We start from the raw sequence: 24,379 nt of genomic DNA on the forward strand, positions 1-24,379 counted from the left end.
ATTAATGCATGGTGCAAATTACGGGGCATAAAGTTGAATCCTAACAAAACTCAAAGGACAGTGGCTTCTCATCATCCGGATCTCAGCATTGATAAAGTTTCTTTAGCTGTATGAATTTTATTCTCGACATCAAATTTATTTTCGAGAAACACATTAGGGCTGTGTCTTCTTCTATTGCACAAGAAATTGGCTTTTGAGAAAGTCATTTAAAATTTATGGTGATGAATCTATTCTGAAGAAGTGTTTTAATTCTTTCATTCTGCCTTGTTTTGAGTATTGTTCTCCTGTCTGGTTTTCAGCTGCTGATTCTCATCTTTAATTTGTTGGAGAGGAACTTACGGTCTATTAAATTTTTTATTCCTGATCTAGATATTAATCTCTGGCATTGTCGTTCAATTAGTTCGTTATGCATGTTGCATAAGATTTTTCATAATTCTGGTTATCCTTTGCTTTCAGATCTTCCCAGACAGTTCCATCCTGTTCGTAATACTAGGCGTGCATTTAATTCTAATAGTCAGGCCTTCTCAATCATGAAGCTCAATACTATACAGTATTATAGAAGTTTTATTCGAGCTGTGACCAAGTTATGGAATGATCTTCCTAATTGGGTAGTTGAATAAGTAGAACTTCAAAAGTTCAAACTTGCAGTAAATCTTTTTATGTTGAACAGACTGACTTAGGTTTTTTTTATAGATTATATTTGAAATATTTGTTTTAATGTTGCTGTTTTTAAAATACTATTTTATTTTAATTATTCATTATTTCTCAGATCGTTTATTTATTTCCTTATTTCCTTTCCTCACTGGGCTATATTTTCCTGTTGGAGCCCTTGGGCTTATAGCATCTTGCTTTTTCAATTAGGGTTGTAGCTTAGCTAGTAAAAATGATAATAATAATACTGCCTCTGGTACCAGATCCCCAGGCAGTCTGTCAGGATGCTTCTCAACATCTGTGGGACAACTTGGACGTTTACACGTTCCCCTCCATCTGTCTAGTAAGGAGGTTTCTGGACAAGGTAAGGGCATCAAAAACCTCTCGATGAACCGAATAGCTCCAGAGTCGCAACATACAGAATGATTCGCAGACCTTCTACATCTGATCACAGAGGCACCGAGGGAAGTCCCGCCACTTCCCGATCTACTCGGACAACCACCTTTAAAGATCTTCCACCGAGCGATAGCTTCGCCACGAATTCACGTCTGGAGGTTCTCCACCAACTCCTGACAATGTAATACTTTTCACAACTGATTACGATGAGGATGGTAGGATACCACCGTGAGTTGTCTTCCCCCATATCAGGCAAAGTGGTACATCTTTTGCAGTTGGTGTCAGGGATGGGGTATCACTCCCCTCAGTGCCACTATCCCAACAATAGCAAAGTTTTTTTTTTTGTTATACCTCAGAAGGAAAACTGTGCTCAGTCTCAGTGGTGAAAAGCTACCGCTCAACCGTGAGGCTTGCCTTTAGATTGAACCGAGTTAACGTCCTGTAGAGAGTGGGGTTCCCCTGCTGTATGGGACCGGAAAAACAGCTATCAAAGTAATCAAAAGTAACGTTTCCTCATCAAAGGAATGGCCTCTCCTCATACGAAGTTTCGAGCACACTTGCCCTTAGTCGGAAGTTAGACTTGCACCTTGGAATGTAGTTCACATTCTGTACCGCATTCTCTGAATGGGGTGCTTTTCAAATTGTGTAGTCAGTCATTAGATCATGATTTGACCTTGAAGAAAGACGGTTTTCCTGGTAGCCCTGGCCTCCACAAAGAGTCATCGAGCTATATGGTCTGTTCTACAACGTCACCCATTCAGGGGGATAGTATAGTTATGAAAAATACAAATTACATTAAAAATTTGTGATATCCTATACAAATACAAATCGTCAACCTTTAATAGGAGTCATCCTGTGGCAGGGAAAAGTCCCTGTGAGCCAAAATCTGGTCAGATTAAATTTCCCAGGAAATGTCCGAGCACCTGGTTCTGTATTTGAACGGATGTGATGATTTCTGCCACCTGCCGAAGGTCAAAAGCGAGTGCAATGCAGACTTTCAGGTGTGCTTGACTTGTCCTCCACCCACCAGTAACTACTACTACCTTGATATAAGTTTAACAGCCTTTCCAACATAGCGGAAATCAAACTCCTTTTAACCGCTTTGCCACGGCTCTGTTGCATTGCTGCCTACCCTTGCATACCACTTGAAACTCCTTGTCGATCGTGAGGGGCAGTCTATTCACCCCCCCCCCTATTATCAGTAAGCTAAAAGAAAAAAATGCATTTCATGACCAGCTTGTCTCCATAAAAAAGTTCATTCACTTTCTGTTTTCCTGTTGAGCAAAACTACTGTATAGTATTCTGTTGCTCGGATGTTGGCTGGCAAACAAGAATCTGCTGAAGAGTGTCGATCTTCTCGTCCCTCCTCCCAATTTGATGCTATTCTCGCACACATCAAAGGAAGGGTGGGGGTCCCATGTGCTGTAAAACACGGCCTCAGGCCTTTGGTTAGGGTCCGAAAAGTACCTTCACATGAGTCTCTTAGAGATGAAGGCCGTCTTTCTGGCCCTTCAAGCAGTTCTTGGCGCGTCATTCAGTGGTGGTGATGAGCGACAAGACCACAGCAGTGGCTTACATAAAAAAGCAAGGAGGTACTTTTTTGCAGCCCCTATCCCGTCTAGCAGTAGAGATACTAAGATGGGCAGAAGTCCATTTGGTCTTGCTGTCAGCTCGCTTCTTTCCAGGCAAGAGGAATGTGCTCGTTGACAATCTGAGCAGAGCATCGCAGATAGTGGGTTCTGAATGGTTTATGGATAATCTAGTAGCCAATAAAGGCCTGACTTTGTGGGCTTCTCCGACTGTGGATCAGTTTGCAATGGCCCTGAGCTTCAGGCTCCCACTGTACTGCTCCCCAGTTCCAGATCCCAAGACTTTCTGGCAAGGTGCATTCCAGCAACGGTGGGACAACATCGATGTATACGCATTCCCATCATTCTGTCTGATAAGAAGAGTACTCAACATGACCAGAACATCAATCAATCTTTCAATGACCCTCATAGCTCCGCAATGGCATCATGCGGAATGGTTCCCAGACCTTCTGCTGCTCCTGACGGAGCTCCCAAGAGAACTTCCCATACGACACAATCTATTCAGACAACCACATGTCAACATATACCACAAGGCAGTAGCTTCGCTACGTCTTCACGCCTGGAGACTATCCAGTATCTTCTCACACACAGAGGATTTTTGCAACAGGTTGCGAAAAGTATGTCTAGATATGTGAAGATCTTCAACTTCAGTCTACCAGGCGAAGTGGAATGTCTTCTGTGGTTGGTGTCGTGGAAGGGGAATCAATCCACTCTATGCCACTATTCCATCAATAGCGGAGTTTCTCGTGTATTTGCGGGAGGAAATGCGTCTTTCAGTCTCAGCAGTTAAAGGCTATTGTTCAGCCTTAAGTCTCTCCTTTTAACTAAAAGGAATAGACATTAACTCATCGCTGGAACTTTCCCTCCTCGTATGAAGTTATGAACTTACCTGTCCTCAGTCGGAAGTGAGACCTCCCCCATGGAACGTGGTTTGAGTTCTTCGGTCTCTAAAGAGACCTCTGTACGAACCATTATGCCGAGAACTCTGTACGAACCATTATGCCATTCGACAGATCGCTACCCAACTTGAGAGACGGTGTTCCTATTCGCCTTGACATCAGCCAAACGAGTCTGCAATCTTCATGGTCTCTCTTATGACATCCCCCATTCAAGGGGATGGGGAGAGGAAAACTTCAGCTTCGTCCGAGTTTGTTGCAAAGACTTAGAATCCGGGGATTTCGGATCTTAGGTTCAAATCCTTCCAGGTAACGAGTCTCCGCTCTGTAACTGATGACCCAGATCACCTGTTACTGTACCCAGTAAGGTGTTTGAGGTGCTACCTCAAGAGAACAGCTGCAGTTCAGCCCAGAATGTCCCCACTCTTTGTAAGCACGGGCAAAACCAAGAGGAGAGTCACGAAGAACACGATCTCTGCATGGATTCCCAAAGTCATTGACTTTGCCCTGAATCCCGACCCTCCTCCAACACGTCGTTCCAGAGCTCAGGATGTCAGGGGCGTTGCTACGTCCCTGGCCTTCAAAAAGAACTATGCTGTGATACAGGTGTTACGAGCGGGTGTGTGGAAACGCCAAACGACGTTCACTGTCCACTACCTGCAAGACGTGACCCACAGGAACCTCGATATGTTTTCTATCGGTCCTGTGGTGGCTGCACAACAGCTGGTTTAGTACCTGAAGCTCCTTATTGGACAAGTAGCAGAAGGTTGAGGGGATAGGTTACCCGGGCTTTAATCTGAGTAAATGGAGAGGAATGTCTGGCTCTTTTCCTTTCTTCATCTTTCCCTCTCTTGGGGAAATCAGCATCCTGGAACCTCTGCACAAGCTAGCCTCAAACCTCTGTGTAGGTAAACTATCGCTCCCTTGTGTAACCTAGTATTGTTCCAATACTGTTTGGTCCCCATACACTGGTGAGGTGGTATTGGAAATGTCTCGGTCTCTTCAGTTATTTCCTACAAGACTCTGAATAATGTTTACCTGGACAGTCACATTGCTAGTTTACCACGACACACAACTTGGGTTGGCCGTTAATCATGCTTAGCAGGTTTAGTGAGGTGTTAGGGTCTACTTATTGTTGCACAAAACTCTGCACAATTGGGAGTACCACGGGTAAGGCCAAAAAGCCAGATTGGCAGGGACGTCCACCCTCCTAATGGGTGAGTCACCCCTATAAATATCGTTGGGTTGTATTCTAGTTACGGAACAAATGGCAAATTCGTAGGTAATTTGTATTTTTCCAAACAATACAAACCTTAGCTATTAATACATACTTGCCCGCCATCCCTGTCCCCCTTAAAGTACTATCTCCAAGCAAAGTGAGCGCAATCACGGGTGTGTAAGTGGAAGGGGTAGCAAGCTATCGCCCTGCCAACTAGCGGGATGGGTAGTTAACCCTCGCTAAGTTTAAATGGCTCGTCCTTTCAGCTTCGCCGAAAGTAATACCCCTATATATAGCTAAGGTTTGTATGGTTATGAAAAATAAAAATTACCTTAGAATCTGTCATATTAGAGTAGTCCCTACTTTGAAATTTACTAGGAATTTATCCTTAGAGAAATATTTAAATGCACCACAGTGGTACAATTGTGCTTCTATACAGTATTTGCTTATAAATATTTGAAAGAAGTGCAGTTTAAATGTGAGAAATGATGTGCCTTCAACTTCGTAGTTGACAGGCTGTCAACGCAAGAGTCTGTGTTCCACATAAGGTGGGACAGTCGTAACGGAATCGAACTAAACTTGGTATTGGCAGCAAGGTAGTTAATTTTCTATATAAAATTTGAGCGAATGGAAACGTTTAGAGATTGACAATTTAGGTAATATTTCCATATACATCCTCAAGTTGGGGGAAAATTTAACTTAAAAGGAATAAGTTTTGGTTATCACTCCGTCACTTTCCTCATTCAGGCGTTACATGGATGGTGATTTGTTGGACAATAATTTGAGTGAAACCAAATTTGAAGGTAACGTAGACTTGAGTTAAGATCTATTAATTACCTTGTTTAATCTAGCTTATTTTGACTACTGAGTACCAGTGTCCTTCCAACCAGGGCAATGTGTTTTTCAGCACATGAATTCCAAGAAGTTTAATTGAAATTAATATTTTTTAACTAAAATTAATTAAATTATTACTATGCTTATCTAGAATTTATGTAGTTCCTACCCACTTCCCCACTCACAGTGGCACAATTTTTTTTTTTTATACAACTGATCTTATTTTAAAGAAGAGTGAAAAATCTTAACGGCAGATTTTGTGGCAGACTTTACATAACTGCTTTATTCACCTGCAAAGTTTTGGCAGTAGCAAAGGGTTTTACATACTGTACCTCATAGCAAAAATTTTCTTTTACCTTTGCTGATGCTCATTATAGAATGAGTAACACAAGTGCAAGATAAGTATTGAAATAAAGAATTGTAGTTTTTAAATAAATTCTATTGTCATAACTAAACTATTGAGGTATGACAAAAAGGAAAATTTAGGTATGATGGGTTAATTTCTGTACAGTAAAATGTTTATAATGGATAGAAAAAAACTCATACTGAGGATTAATTTATTGCACAATATCACTGAGAACTGCAGAACTTATTGGTCTTTGGTACAACTTGATTGACTAGCTCTGCTCTCTGTAATAAATGATTGCCAAAGGACACAATGAAATAATTGTATCCATTATGAATTTATAAAAAATAAAGATTTTTTGAAGATTCATAAAAATTTCATATTCATATGGATGTTGTAAATTTATTAACAGATGTCAACTAATGATTTATGTTGCATTAATATTTTGATTACAGCCATTTCTTTCAACAACAACAAAAAGTGGAAGTTGGTTACTCACATTTGTGAAATTATTTTGTTTTTATGAGAGTTACTCTCATGACATGAGCTTTCACCTCAGAAGTATTTTAAGTTTTCTCAAAATCAATCCAATAGCATATTTGGTAGTAGTTCCAGTGTAATACTTCAATAAAAAATCAATGTATGTTATCCTAAGTAGAAAGCCAAGACAGCCTTAATATTTTCTACAATAAAAATTAAAGACCAAACTTACTAATTGAAAAAAAAATACATGTCACAGCTTATTAATTAAATAAATATATAGTACAAAGGATAGATGTATTATGAATCACTCATATACAAGCATAATTATTTCTTATGCATTTAAAGCTCATATACAAACTGCCTTTGCAAAATTTTAAACATTGGTACCCAGCAAATAATTTATACTGATAATCAAAAGTAGGGGTACATGTTACTGTTTAGAATGCTGTAACTACTTAGTAGCATAAAATTAATAAAGTAACACCGTGAGAGTAATGGAACTATCAAAATCCCTGACAATTTTCAAACAGCCTAGCCTAAAGGAAAATCTCTAGAGAAAACTACTCAAATCAAGGCATAATTGATTTCAATATAACATTTGTTGAAAAATAATATTCACCAAAACAGTAGCAACATCTACCTCAAAGGAGTGGCCCCCAACAAAAACAATAATTTTCAATAATTATGAATCCCATAACCATTCTTTAACATAAAGTTAGCAATAATATGCAATGTTTTATTCCATAAAAACTAAAACCTTGAAGGGGTTACTCTTTAAAACTTGAACTATCAGAAAAGGGTGTGAAACTATCTTTAGCTAAGTGATATACAGTACGTGAGATAAAAGAAATAGCGACTTGCTTAAACTGAAAATGAAAAATATAGTTCAGTATAAAGAAACCATGAGATCTACAATATATTATATTAATGTGATTAACTGGATCACACATCCAGCCAAAACCAGGGTATGAAGTCAAAATAAGAATTACAGGATTGTTTTCATTCTTTTGAACTATGACAAATCTGCGTTTATAAAGTTAAACTACGTAAATTCTAAATGTACTAGCAAAAGCCTATTTGGAAATAGCTGATCTATAGATGTTATAAATTTTTTTATCCAGTTTAAAAATTATAGTCTTTTTTAATATATCTCATTATTACATTATCATAAACTAAAGAAGCAAATTTCCAAACACCAGTTAACTAAAAATGTTACTCATGCTGTATTTTCATATGGTCTTTGAGCCAGTATTTATTATCATATATCTTGATCTTTGTGACATTGCAGCATATGCAGGGAAATAGATTCCTTATTTGGTGTAAAAGTGAAGACGTCACCAAATAAATCCAATTAAAGCTTAATAACAAAACTTTAGTACTTATGTGCATTTGTATAGAGTTTCCCAAGTCGAGTAAAACACATCGGAAAAAAATAATTTTCATGTCATTACAGACTTGGGTAACATTGGAAATAAGTTTCTTTAAAGTGTTGATTTTAACATACAGTATAATACTGTACTTACTACGAATACTTGATCTCATATGTTGCAGTTAGTTTTGCTGCTGATATAGTTATGTGCAGTCTCATCCCCTTACTATTTTCAACATTTGTCGTGACTATACTGCTGCATGTGTTTTTGGTGAGCACAGTATCTAACAGCTAATAATCCACAATTGGCTCAAAGTCCAGGTCTTCTTGTATTCATAACAGCTTTGTTTACCTCACCCATTTCCAACGTTTACTGTACCCCCCACTGTGTTTTGTATCTTTTTGTTCTGAATGCATTATTTTTCCTTGCTTTTATTCTGTCCTATAGCCTTTTAATTAATTTTGCTTTGCTTTCCTTTATCCTCTCAAAGTCTTTGTTTTAATATTTTGCATTACATGCCATTATACCTCGGTTAACTTGGTTATTCATGGGCAAGATGACCTTTGAAAATTACCTTACTTATTAATTTCAAAATGAAATGAACAGCTCATTGAAGATGGCTTCTAGAAAGTGCTTTACATTTTCATTTGTTACTGTAAAACAAAATAGATAGTTGCAAGTTTTACATAAAAATGAAGTTGCAGTATAGTATTTGTTCATCAATTTATTGTGGACCAGCCACAGAGATTATGCATGCTTATAATTTATAAAGTAATGAAAATATAATACATTCTATTCTACTCCCATTTTACATTCAAGGATGAGCACAAGCTCTTTCCATTCCTTACCATCCTGTACTATGATGTACTTGCATACATAGTATACTCCAAAGAATTTCAAATCTGACAGTCTTACCATTATAGATAAAAAGGCTGATACTTTCTAAAGTAAATCTATAAATACAACTTAATGATTCTCATATGTTGCTAGTGGAAAAAAAAGGAAAAGGAAGGGAAAAATGAGATATCTTACCTTTGGTTCAATACAGGAACATGCACTACAGTACATTGCTATCTAATGATATGCCAAGAAAGTAGGTGAGCATAATATAGGTTCCTTGTTACAATATCAGTAATGCAGAAAGAGAAGTACAAAACTGCACAATAAAAAGTTGAAAACCAAAATAGTTCTGGATATAGAATTAGACATTCAAGTTGCATGTTCTTTTAATCTCATAACATGTCTTGATTGATTTTTTTCTTTTATATGGTGCTATTTTGTGCTTCAGGAGTTACCAAATCAACGGCCTAAATTCTTAAATGTCCATAGAGTACATGGTACGTACAGTAAATTGATTATCTTATTTTTTTTTTTATATTCTCTACTTTGGATACCTTGTATTCACAATTGATGCACTAAATAATATACAGTACAAATGATCCTCTAACTGTAAGCCGATATTAAAAACACTCACTTCAAGTACTGTATGTATTTTTACTTGAACTACTACCAGTTCTTGATTAAAACTAAGGCAAGACCTTAGCAAGTACAAAGCATGAAATCAAATACTTGTATGACCCATCAAAAGCCACTTTCAAATAATTATATCATTTAAGACACTTCAAAGTTTTGAAAATGGTTAGCTGCATGCACTGTACAACACTGTGTCATTACTGTGCTTTCTTAGTCACTCAGTATTTCAGTGTAAACATTGAGGCAATTTCTTGTACCTAGTGATTTCAAGTAATCTGAATGTAATTTTTTTTCACTAAATAGCAACTATAGCACTAGCTCATTACATTCCAGCTCTGAATTATCACCTGTGCATGTAAAATATCATACTTAATCTAGACTAATGTGTTGAAATAGTAATTCAGCAATTACAGTTATGTTATTTAGAACTTATGACTCTATGAAAATGACACTGATCTGGGATAGTCACTCGGTTTGCTTACAAATTGTCAAATTGACCCCCCCCCCATGCTAGTACACTTATAGAATGTAATTATGCTCTTGCATTAAAGGCATTGCTGTAAAATTTAGTAACATAGATAGATATTATCTGGTTAGTTCCTTTAAATGTCATCTTTTCAGTAACTACCGGTAATACAGTATGTTTTTTTGAAGAATGTGCCTTTATAGGAATATTTTATCAGTAAGTAAAGTCACTTGGCCGAATCATTTACCAATATTCTTGGACACCTCATTTAATAACCTCAATATATTAACCTTTTTATAAAAATATAAGGCCCTTATTAGATTTAAATTGAACACAAACTGCAAATTTTTCTTTGACAACAATGATAATACCTTTAAAATGTTTCAAATTATTCTCTTGTAAATTTTATTCATCAAACATGAAAGTTTGAATTCTATACTGTACAGTATATGGAAATGTTGCAGCTAAATAATTTGAGTTAGAAATTAAATTTTTTTTTCCACAAAACTAACTTGATTTATAATTAAACATTATTTAAAAGATGAGCCATACAAATTCATGCAAGCATGACAAAGTGATGTTGATGAAGCATGAAATGAAAATATATACACACACAAATAAATATATATCTGAGCACTAAAGTCTTTAATAATATTCTGTTAAGTTCACCATACGAAGGCAATTTAAGTATTTGGGCCGTAAAATGAAAAATGTTAGGCAGAACTTTTAACATTATACAAATCAGTTATTAACCTATCAAATTACAGTATGATTATAACATGTAGAAAGATCACATTGCAATGCAAAGATACTGAAAGTTATCTGAGACATTGCTGCAACAGTACAAAATTAAATGACAGGTACATTACCATAATTAAAGTCATGAGAATGGTCACTGTAATCACATCAAACTTCATTCATTCTTCATTACATAAAAACAATACTGATAAATATATTTCTCTTAGAACAATGGTCACAGTCTTGAAGCACTGATTTACACAACTCTTTACTATGGGTTTAATGTTATCACATGTCCATTATTGATAGAGGTATTTCACTGTAAGGTAACATACTGTACATCTCTTATATCGTTGTAGTAAGAAAAATGCTTTTGTTATTAACAATGTTTTCACAAGTAGATGTAATACAATATAGGTTCTTTGAGCATTATCAAGTCGACTGTTTGGACATCATTGTCTACACTGTATCAATCTGTACTTCTACCCATATAGAAATCTAAAGTAACATGATAAAAAGTAATTGTAAATGTTTTCCTCCCTTTTAAGGCAATATTTTAGAGTATTAAACAATAGATTGGCTTGAAGGTCGAGATTTTAAATACTTTTTTGCAAGTAACAATTGAAAATTCTTTATTACAATACTATCAATGATTTTTCAAAGAAGCTCTCATACAGATATTTTATCATCTGTGGGTCTTTTTTTTTTTTTTTTGCGCAAATTTTTTTCCTCGCATTCTAAAATGTCTACAATTAAAACTGCACGAAAGTTTTATCTCGACTTTCTAAACTAGTAAAGCCAAGTTTCCATGTTTGCTACTTATATTTTGGTTCTTCTTTTTAAACCTGCTAAGTCACTAACTGTTCTGAAATCAGAATAACTATTTTACTGGATTTTATTGAACTTTTAATTTTTTACCATGGTGCCAAAAGCAAGTTACTGAGAAGAAAATTGCTTCACATAATTTCAGACTAGAGAAATATTTAATTTGCTTATACTGTATAATTATTTATTTTAAGGAAGAAAATAAATAGCAAACAAATGTTTGCCATGAAGTAAAAGTAAACTAACTTTAGAGTTAGTGCATTTAGTTTTGCAACCTTTCAATATTTGTGTGTGGTCTCATGTAATTGCTAATGATAATGGCTTAATAAAAAAAAAGTGTTCTCTGCAGGTTATCACGGGAAACAGACACAATTACAATGTTTTTATTTATTAGATCCCCCTCAATTTTACAGTAATATATATTTTTAAGTTTTATTGCTCCATTTATTCTGATACTGCTGTAGGTTTCTCTGATTTTTAATCAAATACTGAAAGCAACAGTTATAACCGATGAATGTCAATGTAGGATACTATTTCTTTTTGTATAGCTATAGAAATTCTGAACCTGACCTAAATATTGTAAATGAACAGTGCTCCTCTCACTGAAAAATAGAATTCTTGGGGCAACCAGTTGTTACTAGAGGTAGGCCCCAAGTAAATCAGAAAAAAATATGCTTCTCCATAAAGCTAATAAAAACTTACAGAATCTTATCCTTATAACATAGAAAATACAGCCAATGAGTATGATGGACTGCGATAGAAAAATTAGCCAGAATCGTATAAAATAATGGAAACTTATTACAAATTAATCAAAAGTTTATTTAGAAAGAAAAATTTTACAAGGAAGGGAGGTAGAAGAATTAGGTTTTCCAGTAACTAATAAACAAATCTTAGGTTGAACAAAATGTGGCATCTAACTCGTAGTATCAGTAAGCAGGTACCCATGTTTCGAGACTGCTGCTGCGTCTACATTTATTTATATGATAGCTTTACGATTTCAAAACTCATTCTATAATTCGTCTGCTATTACTAATATATCATTAGCTACTAATATACAGTAATTTACTATAAGGTACAGGTACAATAATCAAAAAGATAAAGTTGAAATGATTTGTAAATTTGTCATCACTTTATTAATACTGTATTATGTAATTCATAAGTTTTTGAAGTGCTACATATCTTTTTATAGCATCGATAAACGTATGGGGGAAAATAAGAAATCAAATGTGAAATTAGGTGTTCTATGGTAATTACAGTGATATCACCAAATATAGACACAGTGCAGCACAGCAAATAACTGTATTCTTCAGTGTTTCAATACATGGTGACCATCATCTAGTGTTTTATCACTGTCTTGACTTCATAACTTGGATTTCTGTTATTGATCATTAATTGTTAAACTTCTTGCAAGTTCCTAAATGGTTCTAAACGTACCACTGGGCACAAGCAGAATCCATCCTGACGTGTTGCTTTCTTTTCTGTGAGGATTCATTAACAATTCAATGTATAGTTGCATATTAAACATCCTAATACAGTCAGCACCAACAGTTCAACTTCACTGCGTCTCAATAATGCAGTAAAGGTCTATTCTTTATATGCAAGGGTGAGCGACTTGTTGAAACAAGGGATACAACTGCGACTACATGCATCATATCATACAGTGTCATCTGGAAAAGAAAAATCTTGTTATACATACAGTATTGTCTCCATGAATATTTAGAGTAATTATCAAAACTAAAAGAATCATGAAACTTCAAGTAATAAAGGAAAATACTGTAAAATGACATCCCTCTCCTATAAAAAAAGTATTGAAAGAAAACTGTTAATGACAATTGTGATTTGCTTGCAGTACTGTATAGATACTTTGTTCTGAATTCCTTTACCACCGTACTGTACTTCACAGTTGGTTTGGGTTAACTGCAATTATGTTACATCAAGAACATTTGCAACTAAGGTCATAGTTAAAATTAAATTTCAAATTCTCAATCTTGAAAACAAACTGATTGGTAAAACAAGTAAAAGTAATTTTTGTATTTTTACAGGTGTTCACAGAAGCCATGTGATGAATATCAGTACACAACAATTATCAGCTTGCTCTTACTTTGGTAAATATAATTGAGTCATTAGAAGACAATTACCTTGACTTTAAAAATAAGCAAACTATTTTAGTTAAGCATATCACGTTGCTGAGTTTAGAATCGTGATATATAGCCTACTTGGATGGGGAGGACCTATATTGAAAAACAATTTTTATGAAATTTATTTTTTTATCCTCCTGATGTTAATAAAGTTTGTTTTCTTTTTCCTTCAATAGGCTTAGGTCTTTAGTACAGTAGATAATCTAGTGGTTAATGGCAATAACCTTGGGTTTGGTACCCAGAAACCTTCATCTCTTTCAGCCTCAAAGTAGAAACTAATGTAAACTTGCTTAGAATTGAAACATAGAACCAGTCTCCTTCCTCCTGGCTCTTTGGGGACTAGGAAAACCTGTTGTTAAAACCCTGGAGATAGATCCAAGATCCTTTCTATCACATTTCTTCCCTAGAAGTCTTGTAATCTTTATTTGCAAAATATGTACCTAGCTGAATTGTTAAAATCACTTGACAAAGTTATCGGTTCCTTGGACAATGGGGGATTGGATAACAGAGGGAGTCCATAGCACTATTAGACCCTGGACAGTACCCATGGCTTGGTATGCAAGCTTTCCCATACTTTGAAGAATTGGGGAAAACCTTACCCATATTCAATCATTACTCCTCTAAATGACTGATTACCATTAAAGTATCAACATTCTATGCTTTATGACCTGCATACTTGGCATAGTAAAACTACCATATTTTCACAGTAGTCTCATTGCCAATATCAGTAGCATTAAACCTTTAACAAATAAAGTAGTTGCAACTTTGTTAGTAGCATGGTTATTTGGTAGTTTTTTTTTTTTATTAAAAGTAAGGTTATTGTCCTTTACTATAGGAGAATGATAATAGCAAAGCTGGAACATGGTAGTTAAAACATTTAATGAGGTGTAAACAATCCAGCAGGTAGTTAGTTACCTGTTGGCAGCCGAGAGGCGACCACCAGCTTCAGCTACTCACTTTGATTTCAGCCATCGGAGAATGCATACATACCCTCTCTCTCTGTGACTTTGGAACTTTGACAAAAATTGATTTTGAACTTTATACAGGTAATTTTCTTTTCCAATGTTTATGATAGTTTGTCATCATGCGGATATACTCTAGAGTACCGCCTTAGAACTGCGGTACTTTCATGAGGGGCATTGATGTGAATCCTCATATAGTTTGCCTGTCCTGCAGTGGTCATGTACTGTATGCTCAGAGGCCTTACCGTGTACCGAGTGTTAACCCTCAGGCAAGATATACAACAGGGAGGGGTTGCCATTTCTCCTAGTGGATCAATGATACCTCATCCTCAAGGTGAGCTTTCTCTTCATCAGGTGGGAGTGCTGCAAGTTTTATGGTCATCTTGGCATTCAGGGCTTCCTAACTGACGATAAGCTTCAATGTTTCCTGGCCTTGAGACATTCAGCAGAAGACATTCCTTCAGGGAGGGTCTCTTCAGTAGCAGTCAGCTGCCATCCCTTCACCTACAGATGACACCATAGAAGGGGAATTTACTCTTCCCCGCCAATGCTCTTGAAGGCGTTTCAAAGGCAACAGTTTGTCTCTCCTGCTTCCCGCAAGTGTTTTTGCTTTTAGAGCATGCTCATCAGGTTGCTCGTCAACCTCCTCACCTATCTTCTTCTACGGAGGTTGACAACAAACATCTTAGATGGTTGCCGTCTCTTTAACCTCCCGGCTTACTGATTTTCAGCCAGTGTGTTGCCTTCACGCTCCAAGTGTAGGGAGCGCTCTCATCATCATAATTCTTGGAAGAGAGAGTCTTGCTCTCTCTCCTTTGATGCTAGACATGATAGTCCTAGTGATTCTCCAGCTTGTTGTCAGCCTCATCACCCCTTATGGGCGTCGGACTAGTGCTCCTCTGTAGTTCTCTAGATCTCGCAAGAGGAGTCTTCATCTTTGTCGTCGTCTCACCAATGACCTAGGCATTCCAGCTCTTGTCCAGCAAGTACTCCTCCTTGGGATCCAGGAAGGCACTGCCCTCCAGTCGTGCTTCGTCATCGCATTCCAGACACGCTTCGCTTATGCAGTTTAAGCGCTCTTCTCTTTGCTCCAGCAAGTAAATTTTCCTTGAACGCTCCAGTCGGCGTTCTAGCGCTTGTCTTACCAGCGGAGGCTTTCTTTTCATCGAAAGTGTTCTCACTCCTATTGAGTAGAGCGCTCTCCTTCTGGGTCAAAGGTCAAACAGGGACACTTCATATGATCACTGAGCGCATCACCTGCAAGAGGTGGTAAGGGTAGGTTACCGTCTGACCCTTCCTCCCCAGATGAAATAGCAAGTGTGTCCGTCAGCAGAAAGGAACCTGTACTCCTTATTCCAGTGGTATTCTCACATCCCTCACCCACTCCAAGGATGGGAAATCTTCTAAGGACCGTTTGCCTTGAGAGATTTTGATGCACAGTCACACACTACGCAGGATAATCCACTGTCCCCGATTGCTATGTTTAACATTAGCTCAAAGTGGAGGGGCAAGAGACTACTCCTAGAGGAGACATGAGAAACACAATCATATGGGGTGTGTCTCCACAAGAGATCTCGTTCGTGGACAACTATAGATTGTCTCCAATCAAGTTTGATCGACCATAGTCAGCAGCTTCCTCTTAGAGGTCTACGAACAAGAGGGATCCCCCTCTTAGACATCTTGAAACTCTCTCCTTTCTCCAATGGTACTTTAAGGAAGGACAAGGTGGGTCCACTGATGCAGAGAAAGCAGTTTCCACCAACTGACCCCCAGGAAACGGCTACAGATCGTGAGGTTCTTGGATCAGGAGGGAGAGGCTTGGTTCTTTGTGCTACCCTTGCGCCCTACCCTAGAGGACATATTATTTCCTGCGCTAGACATGGAGGGGTCAGTTGATGACAACAGCTCTTTGGACTCAGAGAGGCTTACTCTTCAATCTGCTGGTGCTGAGGCTCTAGTAACTGAGGAACGAGAATTGGAGGCCGGGAGAGAACATCAACCGCAGTCCTGTGAGCGACCTGGGAGAGTCCCTATGACATTTCAAGTGCGCTTTGTGCGCAAACTGAACGTATCCAATGCTGTGAGATACTGTCAACAGTAGTCGCTAGACCTCAGAAGAAAGTAATAGACACTTTCCCCAAACTGGGGAGGAGAAGTATGAACAGAAGCAAACTGAGCACCTTTTCCCTTGAAGAACTATGTGTCTTACACGATTCTGGTCCTGACACATCGCCTTCTTCCGAAAAGAAAAAACTTCCGGCTAACGTTAGATACTGCAGGATAAGTTAATAGAAAACATACAACTCCTGAAAGGTCTTGGACATATTTATTGGTGATTACCAAGTCTAGGTTTTGCATCCTTCGATGAGGACAAAGTCTTTCCTCCCTGAAAGTGTGTCAGATACCAGAGGAAGAGCTAGGATTGTATGTGACTTGTCTGACTTCCGCTTCTCTCGTGGAAGAAAAAACACACTCGATTGCTTCTGTTTAAGCATCAAAACACGTCTGCTGCGAAGGTAAGTTCTGTTCGTGTGCATACATGACAAGTAACTTCCTAGTCTGGTAGACAGGAAAAACGTAGAACGTCATTCTCGTCAGGGAACTGCATTCTAATACACAGAAAAGTTACAAGATCCATGATACCATAGCGATGACGAACTGATCACTTCAAGACATTCCAACTTTGCTCTTTTCAAGATATTATGTCACATGGTTGTTATGTCATAGCTCGCCAATCATAGGTGAAGAAAAGAGCATTACTTCATCATTCCAAAGTGGAGAAAGAACGTCTTGGACTGCATCAACAATATCGCTTGGCGGAACAAACGTTTAATGCACAAGGTCCGCGAAGAACCTCAGCCTACCGACCTTCCTTCTCCCAAGGGTTGGAACGTAAGGAAGAGATATAGGACTAGGGGCAAGGTGAACACGAACAAACGCCTCCTCCAGAGGACTGCGCTATGTTTACGAGTCACTAACAAGAGCGGTTTAAAACATAACACATTAAATCATAAAAAGATCTGCCCGCGGTGGGAGATATACTTTTACGTTCTATTCTCATAAAGGCCTTAATGCCCTTTCTGCTGTTGCAGCTGCAAGCGCTGTATCAATCTCTACAGAAAGGTTCGATATTTCTCTGAGAATGATTTAATGTTAATTTATGTATTTATTTTACCATTAAATTACTGGGCCATCGTTCCCTAAAGGAGCCCTTTGGGTTAAAGCATCTTGCTTTCCCAACTAGGGTTGTAGCTGGCTAGTAAAAAAATAAAATAAAATAAATAGCGACACCATCAACTCAACTATCGAAAACTCTTAAGTCGGAACGAGGAGTAGCAGGTAAAAAAATGAGGGAAACTCTTTAGAAAAATTCTCATGAGTTTCTGAAAATTATTCCCTTCCTTTTACAATCACTATCCTAGGAAGAGAAGTCTTGATTCTTAGGAATCCACTCCTTATGATTCTGAATTCAGACCTCAATACTTAGAGGTTTTAATTCTAGTTCTCCCAACCAAGAGTCAGCCCTGCAGGCCTTGGTCCGAGAATATAATATCTTTCTAGTTAAGATTTATTTCTTAATAGAGCGCCTGGAGCAACAATAACTCAACACTAGACGTTTATGGTCAGGTAGACATCAAAGTCTATTGTCATAGGTAGCGAAGCGTCCACCCCGACGCTGAAGCGTCCACACTGGCGCTGAAGCGTCCACACTGGCGCTGAAGCGTCCACACTGGCGCTGAAGCGTCCACACTGACGCTGAAGTGTCCACACTGACGTGGCACTTCGCTCCATTCCGTCGACGTTCCGTTTCCGTTGCCGCAACGTTCCGATGACGCTTCGCCGGCTCTGCTGCCTGGTGAACATCGGCGCGTCTGTATAGACTGATACTAAGCGCTATGAGCAGTCGGTTTGCGTTGAGCAGGTAATCGAAGTAAAGCATTCACTTTCTCCCACCACTGAACATTGCGGTTGGTAGGCTGCCTGTGCGACAACGAGTCCTCACCGTTAAAGACACGTCGCCTGTGCGACTGTGTCAAAGACCGGATTCGAGACACCCAACCGCACTGTTAACGGCAGGCTGAAATGACTGCATAAACGAAGATAGATGCTGTTTCATGCCTAACTGCAAAGATCAAGGATCAACCTTAGGCGAAACGTATTCAGCATTATCTTCGTCGATCCATAGCGCTTGCCACTGTCGAGAGACGACACCCATCAAGTGGAGGTGGCGGCACTGCGTCTGCGCCGCATGAAACGTAACACACGCAGAATGAATCTAATTTTGTTTTCAGCTTAGCGCCTTTGAAAACACTAATACCTCGCTTTATCTATAGCGAGGGTGAGCATTCTGGTGATCGACAGAAAACGCTCAAGAGGACTTCAGTTCGGGTCTTGAAAGACTGTAACGCCTGGTTACCCTCTCGATTCCTTTTGCCGTTCGACTTAACTTCTCCCTTGGGTCCGGGAGCTCGATAGAGGTCTAAGGCTAGGATAACGGCAGGTCCGAATAGAAGCACTCTCCACTGAATAAAATTCACTGCACAATTTATCACTAAAAAATTTGCACTTTACTCTTTGGAACAAAGATAGTTTCATAATTACCTGAAAATCAAAGTATACGCTCTCTCAAACGAAATGAACTCCGTAGGGAGAGACTTATAATTCTGTCACTGGACAATTGTTTGAATGGGAAAGCAGAAGTACCGAATCCCATATAAATGTAACAAAATATTAAAAATCAAATATTACCTTAATAGACATATTTATAAATTAAAATAAACCCTTAAATTAAGGGGTTCCAATAAAAGACGAATCATCACTCGCATCATTGGATCATTTTTACAAATAATATACGAACAATTTTAGTATTACAAAAACCACCAAGGCAACGACGATACATAGAATCGTGCGCTACGACGATTGTAAAGAATACGGCATCGTATAAAATAAACTGAACAGTAACATCCTTTAATCTCTGACTAAGGAAAAAATACTGAAAGGACCAATTAATTGTAAAATAAGATGTTCCTTTTATATAGTACAACTTAAGTTTTTAGAAGTAAGAAGAAAGTACTATTCATAAAATTGCTACAATATATTGTAACATCGTAACGATACTGACTACTGTACTGCGTAACAAAGATAAACTGAACGCTAGTTAATCTTTGCAAACGGATCGAAGATTATCTAAAGAAAACTATAAAAGGATAAAATTTTCTCAAAATAATTCTTTTAATTTAATTTATAACTTAATAGTCTAAAAGCTTATTCACTTATATTCTTTGTAAAAAGCAAGACAGACTTTTAGCCTACGGAAGAGGCTGTGACGTCATCAATGGCCAAAATGTTTACATTTCGCCCTTATGCTTTCGTTAGGTTTAAAATAGGTTGAAAAACCTAACCCTACCTTTAAAGTTAAAAATATTTGATCACAGATCAAATAAAACAAATATGCGAAAGCCAAAACTCAAAAACGTTAATACATCACCAAATAACGTCCAAACAAAGTATGAAAGTGAGAGAGAATTTCCAATAGTACAGCCAGCTATGGCGGCAGAGAAAATCTGAATTGGTTGAGTATAGTTCTATTTGTACCATGAGGGCGCTGGGGTACACCTGGCATATCTGAGCTAAGCCGCGCACGAGATTTTGAATTTCCTGCCTAGGCGTCAGGACATTAGCCATTATATAACCAGCGGGTAAGTTTTATATTTAAAATAAATAATTAAGTGTATCTTAACAGTTAACAGTACTAGTGATCTATTGAACTTTGGTCTTACAAAACAGCAACTTCTCACTAAGACTGCTGTAGGCTACCATTAATTGGTGTCCACACAAGACAAATCCTTGATATTTCTTGGTAATTACAATTGTTCATCATGGATCAGTCGTTGAAATACTTAAACTTGCTTGATATATGGATTTACATAAAAATTTGAAGTATTGTCGAGTAAAGATTTTTTCCTCATGGTTACTGATGATACTTGGGCTGCTATGATAAGAATTATGGAGAGAAAACTTTCAGACTGAATAAGCTTAATGAAGGGTAGTCTTGTATGTTTGTTGTGAGAATGACTGCTTTTTAATTTCACCAGTTCTGAATAAAGACATTGGACGGAAATACTTGCCCAAGATTGAGGGCCTTGTCCAGTTTTAACAAAATTGGTTTATCGTTATGTGGTATGAGCAGACATTTAGAGGGTAATGGTTCTTAGCACTAAGCAGTGATGGTTTGAGATAAGTCTGACTGTCTGCAAGGGCTCTTTGATTTCTGGCTTCTGAAGATTAGTATTTGTGGTGCAAAGTCAGACATGGAGTTATTGAAAATAAACTTCAAGGTGAACATTGGATGAGTTCTATATAGTATGTATCACCCCTAAACTTACCAGATGCATTAAGATCTGGACTTATGTTAAATGTAATTTCACATAGTGTGGAGTCTAAACTAAACTGTACTTTACCATTTACATATATATTATTGTAACTTTCAAGTTTGTACATTAATGAGAATATTATGGTTATGTGTATGTCAATGATTCAAATATTATGCCTAATTTTACCTTCTTTTTTTTCAGATTCCATAAGAACTTCATGGCAAAACTGAGATAGTTCCTATCCAATATGACTGACAGTATTGAATGTTTAACCTTTTGATGGCCTAAATTACAAATAAATTAATAAATGCATTCTGCAAGTGTTCAAATTTCATAGGTGTCTATTATTTTCAACTGCCACTCATGATAATAATTCAATATAAATATTTTATCTGAAAAAAAAAAATTAGTTTTAGGTTCCTGAATCATTCAAAATTCCTTATTAGTATTAAAGGAAAATTGCCAAGTATCACCTTAAATACCATGAAATCAAGCTATTTTACTCTCACAGTAAACTATAGGTTACTTTCTTACACCTGTGGGGATATTGTACTGTATTCCATTTCTAAATCTTAGTGCAACGTAAATAGGAAATATCACTTTTGGGTTAAAAGTGAACATTTATAAGGCAAGGGTTGATGCATCATTACTTTGAATCCAAAGCTAGCTTATTTATCTAGTATACTGTAGTACAATGTAATTACTGATCATTGATAAAATGCTACAAAATTATATTACAGAAAGCAAAAAATATCAACTACAAGAAAAAACAAAATTGTAATGCAAATTATTCTAATAGAAAACAAAAATACATACCATGATACCACCATTTGGTTTTTTTCGGATTGGCACTGCAAGTTTTAACATAGTAACTATTATCTGGTGGTCGTTTCTGTAAGGAAAGAAAACGATTGTAAATTCAAGTATATACTTGTGGGAACAAAAGTAGATGCAATGAATATAAATTTTTAATCTTAATCTTTCTCACCATTAAACAATGTTATTTTTCAGTGATCTTTTTAATATTCATGACAATACAAAGTAAGACATTTACCTTTTCTTTACATGATGATAACATAGAAATAATGGATAGACAAATAGCCTGAACTGACAGGGCAGGGGACCAGTCTTCTGTTAAAATGCTCAAGCATATATGCCCATTTGAGTAGATATGTGGATGGATGGGAATATTATCTCCAACAAATATCACCTGAAACGAAACAAAAAAATCTTAGAATCACTAGAGAAGGTTTAGGTTAGACACCTTATTTAGTACATAATTATTCTATTGTGGATATATGGGAGTTGCGCAAAAGTACTGTATTACAGGAAATTTATAATTACCATTACAATGCACAAACTATTCAATGTTTTTTGTTCGTCTTCTTAAAGGTATAATAAATTACCTAATAAGTACAAAACCCATTCTCCCGACATCCATGCATGTGTGTCACCTAATAATTAAAGTAATTAAAAACTAAAAATGTTATATAATCTGTATTTTTCCTAGCTATACAAATCTGAGTCATTTAATGGTTTATTTCTGGTTTTGTTTCTTATGGCCAGACAAAACAAAGAATCGGTAGATTGTGTCATGCTATGCTGCTGGTATGACGGGTTACGCTTGTCTCAAGCATCTAGTCACAACTTTCAGCAGATGAAAGACTTGAGGGGTGTCTGGGGGAGGACCTTTGGTAAATGACTCAGGTTTGTATAGGTAGGACAAATACAAATTATATAAAATTTGTAGTTTGTTTCTTCACGGAGACAAACTTCCGAGTCATTTTTAAAATGGAGTTTTTCTTAGCTGGGAGGAAGCCTCCTTGCTGTAGGAGGTCTGCCATTTACCCTAAGATACAATTACTATAGTAATGCAAGAGATCAAAGTGAATTATTTATGAACAGTGGAGCCGGCTCATACAAGGCAGGTCCTTCTGTTCCAATCCAAAGAGCTTTACCAGGGTGAAGTGATATGAACATCAGGTGACTTGTAATATTAATAAATGCATTACAGTATATCATTATACATCAGTCAACAAGCACAAGGCATTCTTACCTGCATCAAGGAGATTTTAAGTGAGGGCTTCAAGTTTGTTCAAAATTGCTATTTGCCTTTATGCTCATAAACACCCTTATAATGCAGAGTAACTAATGCCTGCGATAGAAGCAGTTACTTGTCCCATGAGAGCTTAAATTAGGGTTTATTTGCTGTGGGGCAACAATGGGTTCTATAGAAAATGTGTCTAAGGACCTATATGTGCAATCTTTAAGGTAGTGGTTTGGAAAAGTGGTTTGTCTCTTCCAGACTCCTGCTTTTAGAACTTTAACTACAGAGTGGTTTTTGCGGAACTCTAGGGTTGCAGTAGGCCCACGTATATCATGTGCTCGAGGGGAAGAGCCCTTGGAGACGCTTCCCCTGTGGACTTATAGGCTCTCATGATAATTTCTTTCCATCAAAAATAGATGGCATTTCTGGAAACCTTTTTGGAATGGCCAGTGCTCACAAACAAATTGGAGATTCTGGGCCTGAGATACTGCGTTCTTTTTAGATATTTACGTGCTGCTCTTACAGAACATATAACATGTCATCTGGGTTATCAGTTTTACCTCTTTGAGAGACATGATCATGAAAGAGTCAAATCATGTCATTATCAACCGCATTTTTTAGTTTTGGCCACAAATTCAGGAACAAAGTACAAAGATAGTTCTCTCCACACTCAGGAATGTGACACAAGGTGAGATATACCATGCAGTTCATTCGCTTTCTTGGCTGAGGCTAAGGGAATAGGGTGAGGTCTCTATCTAAGGCTTTATGCATAGGTTAATACAGGGCTTTTTTTAAAGCCCGTAGGCTTTTAGTCACATCCTTGGAGGGGGAGTTTTAGTTTTCAAGAAGGACAAGACTGCTCGAAACTTCATATCAAAGCTGAGAGTTCCCAGGGATCTGAGAGGCCCAGACCTTTCTGCTTGAATACTTGGCTCAAGGCCCAGTGATAGCCTTTCACTGCAGTGGCAGAAAGGGCCTTCTTGTTTAGGAACACTAAAAAGTCTGCGACCAGGGGAATAGGGGCCTTGAGTGAAGCAAAATTTCCCCTTCGACATCAATCACAGAAGATTTTCCACTTTGCCTGGTAAACTGGACTTTTAGAGGTATCCGAAAAGCTACATCGCAGTTGGTCTCGAAAAGCCTTTCTTTCGGAGGAGTTGATGGATAGTCTCCAACCGTGAAGGGACAGGCAGTGTACTGCCTTGTGGAATTTTTTTTATGTGAGGTTGGCATAGCAGGTTTGGCCATTCTTGAAGTTCTCTTAGTATGTCCGTGAGAAGTTCCAGCAGGTCTGAATACCACTCCACTGCTGGCCACATTGGGGCCACTAGCGTTACTCTTGACTCCCTCGGATGTTTTGATTCTGTTCAATGTCTGACGAGTCAGACAGAACGGTGGAAAGGTGTAGAAGTCCAGACTGTCCCACGGATATTGAAATGAGTCTTCCATCACTGCAGCTTGGTTTGGGACTGGAGAGCAATACACCAGGAGTTTGTGATTCAGGTGGGTGGTGAACATGTCCAGAGTCAGGGAACCCCACAAAGTTCTAAGTCTCTCTGCCACTAGAGGAAG

The 24,379-nt window shown here is 37.6% G+C and overlaps 1 protein-coding gene and 1 long non-coding RNA gene across 2 annotated transcripts in view; one reads left to right on the forward strand and one right to left on the reverse strand.

Annotated features, from left to right (window-relative positions):
- Nucleotides 1–21,523, forward strand: part of LOC137627806 (uncharacterized) — a 74,022-nt gene extending 52,499 nt beyond the window's left edge. The window contains exons 2-3 of the long non-coding RNA XR_011041225.1: nucleotides 13,329–13,391; nucleotides 20,962–21,523. This is a non-coding gene — a long non-coding RNA (uncharacterized lncRNA). The remainder of the gene's footprint in view (nucleotides 1–13,328; nucleotides 13,392–20,961) is intronic.
- The window catches only part of LOC137627805 (ubiquitin-conjugating enzyme E2 W), a 33,159-nt gene continuing 16,018 nt past the window's right edge, over nucleotides 7,239–24,379 (reverse strand). Inside the window, exons 3-5 of the mRNA XM_068359164.1 lie at nucleotides 21,815–21,970; nucleotides 21,577–21,652; nucleotides 7,239–12,953 (exon numbers count right to left, since the gene is read on the reverse strand). Of these exons, the coding sequence (XP_068215265.1) occupies nucleotides 12,940–12,953; nucleotides 21,577–21,652; nucleotides 21,815–21,970 (246 nt within the window). The 3' untranslated portion in view covers nucleotides 7,239–12,939. The remainder of the gene's footprint in view (nucleotides 12,954–21,576; nucleotides 21,653–21,814; nucleotides 21,971–24,379) is intronic.

The sequence above is a fragment of the Palaemon carinicauda genome, chromosome 35 (genome assembly GCF_036898095.1).
Source record: "Palaemon carinicauda isolate YSFRI2023 chromosome 35, ASM3689809v2, whole genome shotgun sequence".
NCBI classification, from domain to species: domain Eukaryota; kingdom Metazoa; phylum Arthropoda; class Malacostraca; order Decapoda; family Palaemonidae; genus Palaemon; species Palaemon carinicauda.